At 47.5% G+C, this 12,733-nt stretch overlaps 1 protein-coding gene across 3 annotated transcripts in view; it reads right to left on the bottom strand.

The window, feature by feature from the left end:
• The window catches only part of LOC140199982 (beta-arrestin-1), a 138,358-nt gene that overhangs the window by 6,164 nt on the left and 119,461 nt on the right, over window positions 1-12,733 (bottom strand). For all 3 annotated transcript variants that reach the window (XM_072262542.1, XM_072262543.1, XM_072262544.1), the window contains 2 exons: window positions 7,343-7,413; window positions 1,814-1,865 (listed from right to left, as the gene is read on the bottom strand). In XM_072262542.1, coding sequence (XP_072118643.1) covers window positions 1,814-1,865; window positions 7,343-7,413 — 123 coding nt within the window. The remainder of the gene's footprint in view (window positions 1-1,813; window positions 1,866-7,342; window positions 7,414-12,733) is intronic.

Below are 12,733 nucleotides of genomic sequence, written 5' to 3'. Positions count from 1 at the left end.
GGGGCAGAACAGATTGAACCTAGAGTCATTGAAAGCTGTGGCATAGAATGAGGCCGCCCAGCCCTTCCTCTCCGGGCTGGCCCAGGAGATGTTACTTGGCCAGATCCCACCTCCCAGTGAAGAGCCTTGCAGATTACAGTCCTTCAAACATTGTACCAAGTACATAGAACATGGAAGATAGAACATTACAGCACAGTACAGGCCCTTCAGCCAACAATGTTGTGCAGACCTTTTAATCTACTCTAAGATCAATCTAACCCTTCCCTCCCACAAGGCCCTCCATATTTCTTTCATCCATGTACCAATCTAAGTGTCACTTAAATATTCTTATTCTATCTGCTTCCACCACCACCTTCTGGCAGTGCATTAATCCCTATGACATCTGACATCCCCCTATACTTTCTTCCAAGCACCTTCAAATTATCCCCTTGTGTACTGGCCACTTCTGCCCTGAAAAAAGGGTGCTGGCTGTCCACTTGATCTATGCCTCTTATCATCTTGTACACCTCTATCCCATCACCTGTCACCTTCCTTCGCTCTAAAGAGAAAAGCCCTGGCTCACTCAACCAATCCTCATAAGACATGCTCTCTAATCCAGGCAGCATCCTGGTAAATCTCCTCTGCACCCTCTCTAAAGCTTCCACATCCTTCCTATAATGAGACGACCAGAACGAAACACAATTTTCCCAGTGTGGTCTCACCAAAGTTTTCTAGAGCTGCAACATTACCTTACTGCTCTTGAACTCAGTCCCCTGACTAATGAAGACCAACACAACATACACCTTCTTAACCAATCTATCAACTATACGGCAACTTTGAGGGATTTATGGACGTGAACCCCAAGATCCCTCTGTTCCTCCACACTGCTAAGAATCATGCAATTAACCCCGTTGTTCTCTCTTCTGCCTTAATATTTTGGGTCAGTGGCTTCCCTTGACATACCTCATTATAGGAAAGACGTGGAAGCTTTAGGGAGGATGCAGAGGAGAATTACCAGACGCTGCCTGGATTAGAAAGCATGTTTTAGGAGCATAGATTGAGTGAGCTGGGGCTTTCCACCTTGCAGCAAAGGTTGATTAGTAAGGGTGTCACAGGTTACGAGGTCAAGACAGGAGAAAGGGATGAGAGAAATAATAAATCAGCCATGATGGAATGGTGCAGAATACTCAATGGGCCAAATGGCCTAATTCTGCTCCTATGTCTTATGGTCTTGACAGCTGTGTACAAGATGATAAGGGGCACAGACCGAGTGGACGGCCAGAGACTTTTCCCAAGAGCAGAAACGGCTAATATGAAGGGGCATAGGTTTCAGGTGATTGGAGGAAAGTACGTCAGAGATAGTTTTTTCAATTGGAGAGTGGTGGGTATGTGGAATGTGCCATCAGGGGTGGTGGTCGAGGCAGATACATTGATACCTTGAAGAAACTCACAGACAGGCATGTGGACAGTCCTTGTACATCCTGTGAGCTAATCTTATGTACTTATATTTATTGTGTTTTTAGTTTTCTTTTAGATTATTGTATTTTTTTAAGCTGCATCAGATCCGGAGTAAAAATCATTTTGTTCTCCTTTACACTTGTGTACAGAAAAATGACAATAATCTTGTGAATCGTGAGTTTTGAGTGAATGAAAGAAAATGGAGGCCTCTGTGGGAGGGATGGGCTGGATTTTGGAGTAGATTCAGGCTCTGCAGTCACAACACAGTGGACCGCAGAGCCAGTACTGTGCTGTACTGTTCTATGCGCTCTGAAATGACCGAGGCAGAGACGTTTGGGGAAACAACGAGGATCAAAGCAGAGCATCCAAAACTTACTTGGTGTCAAACTCGATCAGGTTGGTGTCGATGGGAGACTCGTTCTCAGTAGCTGTAAAGAAGAGTCACAGATGAGAAAGAACCCATGACTGGAATCCAACTTGATGATCACACTGACCCCCCCCCCCCCCCCCCCCCGGTCAATGGATGTCTTCAGAATAACACAGCGTCTGTTCCCTGTTAGCCTGACCACTTCTTGCCCTCAGCCCTGGCTCCCCCATTCTGTTCCCTTCACCACTTGCCTCACTTCACTCCACATCACCCCACCTCTCCTAGAGTCTCTCCCCCCTGCCAGACCAGTATGAATGCCCCCTGCTCATTTGTCCATCTGCATCCCTCTCCAACCCACCAGCTTCCATTTCTCCCATGCCCCCTCTCATCTCATTGCACCCCTCCCTCCTCATCCCAATCCACCTCTTCCCTCCCCATCATCCTACTGCCCTGCCTACACCTCCCTCCTTATCTGCCCTCAGAAGCTAAACTCCCTCCATGGATGATATTGCCTTTTCTCACAGATGCACAGTGGAGAGTATATTGACTGGTAGTATCGCAGCCAGGTACAGAAACACCAATGGCCCAGAATGCAAAAGCCTACAGAAAGTAATGGACACAGCCCAGCCCATCACAGGAAAGGCCCACCATACCGTTGAGCACATCTACAGACAAGAAGCGCTGCTATAAGAAAGCAGCACCCATCAAGTTTTAGTTCAACTTTAATTATCATTCAATATAATGAATACAGCCAACTGAAGCAGTGCGCGTCTGAGGCCAATGTGCAAACGACATTACCATCAGCACACAGCACAAGTAGCACATGTGGTTATAATTTCAGAAAAAAAGTCACAAAGTGAAAAAGTAATAATATGGCCCAAGTCCCCAAGTACCATGACCAGACTGATGGTAAATTGACCTGGTCCAGTTTGTTCTTCCACCGAGCAAACAGTAGAAAGCAGCACTGACCGAACACTGGAGAACAAACACCAGAGGGCAGCACTGACCGAACACTGGAGAACAAACACCAGAGGGCAGCACCGAGTGAACACCGGACAGCAGCACCGAGCGAACACCGGAGAGACAGCACCGACTGAACATCGGAGAGACAGCACCGACTGAACACTGGAGAGACAGCACCGACTGAACACCAGAGAGACAGCACCGAGCAAGCACCGGAGGGCAGCACCAACCGAACACCGGACAGCAAACACCAGAGGGCAACACCGAGCGAACACCGGACAGCAAACACCAGAGGGCAGCATCGAGCGAACACCGGGGGGGGGGGGGGGGGGGGGGCAGCACCGAGCGAACACCGGAGGGCAGCACCGACTGAGCACCGGAGAGCAACACCGAGCCAACACCGGAGGGCAGCACCGAGTGAACACCAGAGAGCAGCACCAAGCCAACACCAGAGGGCAGCTCCGACTGAACACCGGAGAGCAGCTCTGCCTCGGCATCTCCTCCCCTCTGTGACAGAGACAGCACCGAGCAAGCACCGGAGGGCAGCACCAACCGAACACCGGACAGCAAACACCAGAGGGCAACACCGAGCGAACACCGGACAGCAAACACCAGAGGGCAGCATCGAGCGAACACCGGGGGGGGGGGGGGGGCAGCACCGAGCGAACACCGGAGGGCAGCACCGACTGAGCACCGGAGAGCAACACCGAGCCAACACCGGAGGGCAGCACCGAGTGAACACCAGAGAGCAGCACCAAGCCAACACCAGAGGGCAGCTCCGACTGAACACCGGAGAGCAGCTCTGCCTCGGCATCTCCTCCCCTCTGTGACAGCAACAGCTTTGTCCTCGCCACAACCCAGGCAAAGCTTCTCCCCCATTGTCAGTCTTTCCAATAAACCAGTGAACCGTACTGGCAGTATTCTGCGTTACCAATGTCCAAGAGGATCTTGCGATCACAATAAAAATGTCCAGGATGATCATTCAGACTGCACACTTTCTTGGCACAATGGTATACAACAGGTCCAGGTGACAAGACAACAACGGCACACAAAAACTCCAAATCCATCACTACCCTGATGGAATGGTCATCAAGGAACCCCATCTTTTAGGCTATGCTCACTTCTCCCTGCTGGCATCGGGCAGGAGGTACAAAAGTCTTAGGTCCCGGACCACCAGGTTCAGACACAGTTAAGCTCAAGTTTAATTGCATTTAACCATTCATGAATACAGCCAAATGAAACAGTGTTACTCCGGGACCAAGGTACAAAACACAACACCAACAGTCATACACAGCACAAGGCACTTATATCTCATAAGTCAGCAGTAAATGTACAGTCCCACAAAAATATAGCTCAAATCCCTGAGTGACATGTTCTGTACATTATTGGTGCATGGATGCTATAGAGCAAGAACAAGCAGTTCTCAGCAGTCCACGTACCGGCTGTGTGGTGAGGGCAGGGAACGTCGACTCAGACCATGAGAGGCCTGCGTCTGGCATTTTCATGCCTTACAAGGCGTAGATTGGAAGTCTAGAGACACTAGAGCAATGTGTGATTAAGTGCCTTGCTCAAGGACACAAACACGCTGCCACAGCTGAGGCTCGAACTAGCGACCTTCAGATCGCTAGACGAACACCTTAACCACTTGGCCACGTGCCCAACACAGAAAAAGCACAACAGAGCCTCTTTCACCTCAGACGGTTGAAGAAGTTTGCAATCCTAAGGGCTTTCTACAGGGGCACAATTGAGAGCATCCTGACTGGCTGCATCACTGCCTGGTATGGGAACTGTACTTCCCTGAACCGCAGGACTCTGCAGAGAGTGGTGTGGACAGCCCAGCGCATCTTAGATGTGAAACTTCCCACTATTCAGGACATTTACAGAGACAGGTGTGTAAAAAGGGCCTGATGGATCACTGGGGACCTGAGTCACCCCAACCACAAACTGTTCCAGCTGCTACCATCCGGGAAACAGTACTGCAGCATAAAAGCCAGGACCAGCAGGCTCCGGAACAGCTTCTTCCACCGGACCATCAGACTAATTAATTCATGCTGATATTTCTATGTTATATTGACTGTCCTGTTGTACATACTATTTATTACAAATTACTATAAATTGCACATTGCACACTTAGACTGAGATGCAACGTAAAGACTTTTACTCATGTATGTGAAGGATGCAAGAAATAAAGTCAATTCAATTAAATTCAGAATTCAATTCACAGACAAACAGATGTCTGCACACAAACATGCCATTCCACCAATTGAACACTGGAGGGCAGCAGTTATCACCCTACAACCATCAGGCTCCTGAACCAGCTGGGTAACTTCAATCTCCACAACACCCAACTGATTCCACAACCTGTGCACTCACTTTCAAGGGCTCTACAACTCAAATTCTCAGCATTATTTATTTATTTACTTATTTTTTATTATTATTATTATTATTGTTGTATTTGCACTGATTATCTTCTTTCTATGACTATCACTCACATTGCCAGTGCGCATGCACCGGTCGTGCATGCAGCCTGGTACAGCCGTTCCGATCTATTCTTACTTTCTTCTTCTTACTTTTTTCTTCTTACTTTTTAATTTACGTTATTTTTTGTATTTTTTTTTCTCACAGTAACACGTCGAAGCTGCGCCCTCTCTAACATGCTGGTAGAGAGAGTTTTATTTGGGTTTTCTTTAGCGCTGGAAATGGTTACATCCCGACACGCGGGACAGAAGCAAGGTCGCATTGTGTACTCCACGGACCAGCAAATACCGGCTGGCTTAGCGAACAGAGCAGCGGACACCCCTGCTGAAATCCGGAGGAAAACACACAGAGGGGGATCACAAAGCCGAGGAAAGAGGACCGGGTCCAGACAACAGAGACTTATGGAGAGGAGTTCGGTGGGTAATACCGTTCCGGCTGACCGGAAGTGCACTGACAGCGGTAAGCGTAAAGGAGTTCGGTGCTTACTGATCTGGTTAACAACAGATGGTGCAATCCGGGGCATATTACGATCGAGGAACGTGTTTGCAGACTGGATATTGAACTTTTTACTGTTGGACTTCGGCCACATTCCACCGTGATACAACACTTGGCGGCACGGGAGGTCGTTCCTGCCTGTGGCCATCGAACGTGCAACTCCTCCCGTGGAGGGTCAGACACCCTGAGCCAATAGACTGGTCCTGGACTTATTTTCCATCTGGCATAGTTTGCATTTTGTTGTTTGATTGTTTGTGGTTTTTGTATTGTTATATTTACGCTCTATTCTTGGTTGGTGCGGCTGTAACGAAACCAAATTTCCCTCGGGATCAATAAAGTATATCTGTCTATCGGTTGTTTGTCCATCTTTGTGTGCAGTTGTTCATTGATTCAATTGTTTCTCTTTGTTCTACTGTGAATGGCTGCAAGGAAATGAATCTCAAGATTGTATATGATGGATATATACATACTTCAGTAATAAATTTACTTTGAACTTTCTCTTTTTGAGTCCAGTGACTCAAGAGGGTGATAAGATTGTGCTGGTTTAACTTTAATTGATGGAGTTTTAGGTTTCAAAATTAGCAGAGAAACAGGCCATTCGGCCCACAATGTCTATGCTGACCATGATGCCAAACTAATCCCATCTGCCTGCACATGAACAATACCCCTCCACTCCCTGTCTGTTCATATGACTGTCCATAGCAGGGGTTCACAACCATTTTCATGCCATGGACCAATACCATTTAGTAAGGGGTCTGTTGAAAGTGCTGGAGGAACTCAGTAGGTCGGTCCGCATCTATGGAGGGGAATAAACAGCCGACGTTTTGGACTGGTATTTTTCATTCATTAAGAGTTCATCCAGCATTTTGTAAGTGGTGTACTGGATCTTCAGCATCTGCAGAATCTCTGGTGTCCATGTCTCTGTATGAGTGTGATTGCTGTTGTATATACTTCCAGCATTACTCCCCCTGGCAACCCATTCCAGTCACCCACCACCCTCTGTGTAGAAACCTGTCCCATACATAGAGTCATAGAGCACTCTAGCACAGAAAGAGACCGTTCAGCCCATCTAGTCCATACTAAACTGTACCAAAGACCTGTACCTAGGCCATCTCCCATCCATGTACTTATTCAAACTTCTCTTAAATGTTGCAATCAAACCTGAATCCACTACTTGCTCTGGCAGCTCATTCCACACTCACTCTCACCGCCCTCTGTTCAGGTTCCCCTTAAATAGTTCACCTTTTATCCTTAACCATACGGGATAGAACAGAATTTGGCCATTCAGCCCATTGGGTCAATTCCACCTCTGGCCTCCAGTTCTAATCTCACTCAAACTCAATTGACAATTCCTTTAAACTTTTCCCCTCTCATCATAAAGCCAAGCCTCCTCGTGAGTGACATCTCTAACCCGGGGAAATGACACTGATGGCCTACCTTATCTGTGCTTCTCACAGACTGGCATCATGATTATCAGAGACATGATGGGCCGAAGGTCTTGTTTGCGTGCTGTGCAGTTTTGTGTTCCATCTAACTTTGTTTCAGCCATTGGGAGATTTTTTTCCAACACTGATTCCCATTTCCTTCTCTGGAATCTCTTACCTTCTCTGCTAAGTGTCTCCTCGTCTGGTTTGGCATGCATCAGGGTGAAAGGAAGCTCTACAACCACGTCACTGGAAGGTGGAGAGGCAGATCATTAGAGTACTGAACCGTTTTTGTAAACCCCACCTCTCCCTTTCCTCCTCACACCAGATCGTTCGGGTGCTGAAACCTCTTTGTCAACCATCTCCACCTCCCTCACCTCCTTATTCCTGATGGATGGTGGGGGGGGGGGGGGGAGTGGTCTCCTCGTGGAACTGACAAAGCAACCCTTCTTGAGAGACAGAGAAACAGAGGAAGAGACATGGAGAGAGAGACAGAAAGATAAGAGGAGATAGAAATAGACCGAGAGACAGAGTGAGTGAGTGAGTGAGTGAGAGAGAGAGAGAGAGAGAGAGAGAGAGAGAGAGAGAGAGAGAGAGAGAGAGAGAGAAAGAGAGAGAGAGAGAGAGAGACGGACAGAGACAGAGACAGGCAGAGATACCGAGAGCGAAAGAGAGATAGACAGAGATGGGGAAAGAGACAGACAGAGATGGGGAAAGAGAAAGACAGAGATAGAGAAAATGGAGAAGATGAGAGAGGAAAAGAAAGGAAATCTTAAAAACAAAGACAAAGGATTACATTGTACGAATCACTGGTGAGGTTGCACTCGGAGTACTGAGTGTAGATCTGGTTGGCCAACCCACAGGAAGGGTGTGATGAACCTGGAGAGGCTGGGACTGTCTCCCCTCGAGTGTAGGAGTCTGAGGGGGTGACCTTCTAGAGAGGGATATCGATAAGGTGAACGGCCAGTGATTTTCCCAATGTATAGGAGCCCAGACCTAGAAGATTTGGGTTTACGGTGAGAGGGGAAAGATTTAAAATGGAGACATTTTCCCCATAGAGGGTGGTGAGCTGCTGGAGAATGTGGTAGAAACAGGTACAACTACAGTGACACTAGGACAGGGACACAGACAGGAAAGATTAATTTATTTATTTAGATACACAATGCTGAACAGGCCTTCCCCGCCCAACAAGCTGCACCACCAAGCAACCCACTGACTTAACCCCAGCCTGATCACAGGACGATTTACAATGACCAATTAACCTACTAACCCATATGCCTTTGGACTGTGGGAGGAAACCAGAGCACCCGGAGGAAACCCACGTATACACAGAAAGAAGGTAGATCCAGAGAGACAGACGGAGTGAGAGTGGGAGGAGAGAGCAAGAGTGAACAACCACGCACAGGGATATCAGAACCAGGTTATTAGCACTGTCCTATATGTTAAATTTGTTGCTTTGTAGTAGCAATACATTGCAAAGGCATAAAAGGTTACAAAACAGATGCATTAAACGGAATAATGAGATATTGTTCATGCGTTCATGAAATCTGATGGCTGACGGGAGGAATGAGAGAGTCACTGAGAAGACAGGGAAATGATCATATCAAATGAGCTGGGGAGGCCCAAGAGGTCTGGTGGCCTATTCACAGAACATAGAACAGAAATGGCCCTTCGGCCCACAATACTGTGCTGACCTTTCAACCTATTCCATCATCAATCTGACCCTTGCCCCCCCCACTACGTAGCCCAACGTCCTCCGTTTTTCATGCCTATCTAAGAGTCTCTTCATCCCTGCTGTACTTCCTCTGATTGAGTCCACTCTGCCACTCAATTGATCATGCTGGATATTTTCAACTCCTTTCTCCCACCTTCTCCCTGTAACACTTAACTCCCTTACCCATCAACAACCTATCCATCTCTGATTTAAATAGACCCAATGACTTGGCCTCCACTGCCAGCTGTGGGAATTAATTCCACAGATTCACCACCCATAAACACAAGAGATTCTGCAGATGCTGGAAATCCAGAGCAACACACACAGAATGCCAGAGGAACCTATTGAAGGGTTTTATTCCTCTCCATAGATGCTGCCTGGCCTGCTGAGTTCCTCCAGCATTTTGTGTGTGTTGCTCAGATTTCCAGCGTCGGCAGATTTTCTCTTCTGTGCATCCCATTATCCTTCCCCTTCCTTTCCGGTCTGGATGGAAGGATCTCGGCCCAGCGCTGACCTGCTGAGTTCTTCCAGCGTTCTGTGGGTAATACAGGGCGGCTGCAGTGTGCACCATCTACAGAATGCACTGCAGATACTCCCAAACCCACCGCTCCTCCCACCCAGAGGGACGGGGGAACACCGCCACCCGCAGGTTCCCCTCCCAGCCACACACTGGTGATACTTGGAAATATATCACCGTTCCCTCACTGTCTCCGGGTCTAAATCCTGGTACAACAGCACTGTGGCAGGGGGGTGGGGGGGGGCATCTTCACCAGGACTGCAGAGGTTCACCCCCATCTTCTCGAAGGCCAGTTCGGGAGGGACGATAAAATGCTGGCCTTCATTCCAGGAAGGAAGTCACGTTTCAAAGAGAGAAGAATATTTTTTTGGAGTGGTTGTGCTGGAGAGGACTGAGGGGACAGCTGCTGTGGGCAGTCTCTCGGGGATGGGGTTTATGTCTGTGGGTGGGACGGACCCCACTCCACCCACGGTGGATCACTTCTGCTGGTAAGGAGATGACAGCATTCATCAGCAGCCATGGTTTCTCTACACCGCATTGCACGCATTGCCAGAGAGGATGGAACATGCACAATGGGGTGAAATGTCTCGTGTTGTTTAGCCGCCGCGGCCGAAGGCTTTGCTGTTTACCTTGTGGCAAGGTCTCCCAAGATGCTGACACCAGAAAACAAAGAGTGAGGGAGAGAGAGAGAGAGAGAGAGAGAGAGATTTGATCAACAAGTCACCATCAGGGTTAATCTAGACATGGAATGCAAGAACACGGCTCCACCACTGCCTCCACGAAGACCACCCCATCGCTGAACATCAACCAGTGACACACCCGGCCCCCAGGTCTCTGGATAATGGGTGGCCCGGAACAATCAAAGGTAGACCTCTCCACACCACAGAACTACGGAGGCATGTAATCAACGGATCCAATACGGAATTGGTTAGAGTGTACTGGGAGTATTGTGAGCCGTTTTGGGCCGTCGTCTAAGAAGGATGAGCTGGCATTGGAGAAAGTCCAGGGAAGGGGTGAATGAGAATGGCTCCCCCAATGAAAGGGTTAACATATGAGGAGTGTTTCGATGGCTCTGGGCCTGTACTCACTGTTTAGAAGAATGAGGGGGATCTCACGGAAACCTATCAGATACTGAGAGGATGTGGGGAGGATGTTTCCTACAGTGCGGGAGTCTAGGACCAGAGGGCACAGACTCAGAATAGAGAGACATTCTTTTAGACGTTTCTTTAGCTGGGGGGTAGTGAATCTGTCGAATTTATTGCCGCAGGTGGCTCTGGAGAACAAGTTATTGGGTGTATTTAAAGTGGAGGTTGATTAGTCAGGTGATCAAAGGTTAGGGAGAGAAGACAGGAGAATGGGTTTGAGAGGGTATATCAACCATCCATGATGGAATTGGAGCAAACTTAATGGGCCAACTGGCCTAATTCTGTTCCTATGTCTTATGCTCTTATGGGCCAATGGGATTTGATAAGGCTGAGGACTGTAAAAATTAAATAGGACATGAAACCTTCTGGGAAAACGGGGAGGACATGGTTTTCTGATGGGACAGAGAAATCCCTATACCAGTGTCCAGTGATGGGACAGGGGAACTTCTGGGAAGATCCAGTGATGGAAGCAGGGGAAGTTCTAGGATGATTCACGGATGGAAGGGGAACCTCTGGGATGATTCATAAGACCATAAGATATAGGAGCAGAATTTAACCTGTTGGCCTATTGAGTCTGCCAGCATTTCATCATGGCTGATCCAATTTTCCTCTCAGCCCCAGACTCCTGCCTTCTCCCCATATCCCCTCATTCCCTGACCAGTCAATAACTTATCAAACTTTGCCTTAAATATACACAAAGACCTGACCTCCACAGCTGCCTGTGGCAAAGAATTCCACAGATTCACCACTCTCTGTCTAAAGAAATTCCTCCTCATTTCCATTCTAAAAGGGCGCCCTGTTAAAAGTTAAACAGTTAAAAGTTCTGAAGCTGTGTCCTTGGTCTTGGACCCTCCCACCATAGGAAACATCCTCTCCAGATCCACTCTATCAAGGCCTTTCACCATTGATAGGTTTCAATGAGGTCATCCTCATTCTACTGAATTCCAGTGAATACAGGCCTAGAGACACCAAACGCTTTTCATATGACAAGCCATTTAATCCTGGAATCAGTTTCGTGAACCTCCTTTGAACCCTCTCCAGTTTCAGCACATCCTTTCTATGATAAGGGACCCAAAACTGCTCAGAATACTCCAAGTGAGCCTCACCAGAGCTTTATAAAGTCTCAACATTACATCCTTGCTTTTATATTCTAGTCCCCTTGAAAAGACTGCTAACATTGCATTTGGCTTCCTCTCCACAGACTCAACTTGCAAATGAACCTTTAGGGAACCCTGCACAAGGACTCCCAAGTCCCCTTGCACTTCAGATTTTAGTACTTCCTCTCCATTTAGAAAATAGTCAACCCTTTCATTGCTTCTACCAAAGTGCATCATACACTTCCTGACTCTGTAATCCTCCTGCCACTTCTTTGCCCATTCTCCTAATCTGTATAAGTCCTTCTGTAAGCCTCTCTACTTCCTCAAACTACCTGTCCCTACAGCTATCTTCATATTGTCTGCAAACTTTGCAACAAAGCCATCACTTCCATCATCCAAATCATTGACATATAATGTACAAAGAATTGGTCCCAGCACTGACCCCTGTGGAACACCACTAGTCACTGGCAGCCAACCCGAAAAGGCTCCTTTATTCCCACTCTTTGTCTTCTGCCAATCAGCCACTGCTTTATCCATGCTAGAATCTTCCCTATAATACTATGGGCTTGTACCTTGTTCAGCAGCCTCGTGTGTGGTACCTTGTCAAAGGCCTTCTGAAAATCCAAGTACACAACATCAACTGATTCTCCTTTGTCTATCCTGCTTGTTATTTTTTCAAAACATTCCAACAGATTTGTCAGGCAAGATTTTCCTTTGAGGAAATCATACTGTCTATAGGCTATTTTATCATGTGCCTCCAAGTACCCTGAAACCAGATCCTTAACAATCGACTCCAACATCTTCCCAATCACTGTGGTAAGACTAACTGGCCTATAGTTTCCTTTCTTCTGCTCTCTCCCTTCTTGAAGAGTGCAGTGACATTTTCAATGTTTCAGTTTTCCAGAACCATTTCAGAATCTAGTGATTCTAGAAAGTTCATTACTAATGCCTGTAGCTCTTTCAGAACTCTGGGGTGTACACCATCTGATACAGGTGACTTATCTACCTTCAGACCTGTCAATTTCCCAAGAACCTTCTTTCTAGTAATGGTACCTTCACACACTTCATGCCCCCTGACTCCTGAAACTTACATCAT

The sequence above is a fragment of the Mobula birostris genome, chromosome 7 (genome assembly GCF_030028105.1).
Source record: "Mobula birostris isolate sMobBir1 chromosome 7, sMobBir1.hap1, whole genome shotgun sequence".
NCBI lineage: Eukaryota > Metazoa > Chordata > Chondrichthyes > Myliobatiformes > Myliobatidae > Mobula > Mobula birostris.
Note: the sequence above shows the minus strand (reverse complement) of the source record. Positions and strands in the feature narration are given on the sequence as shown.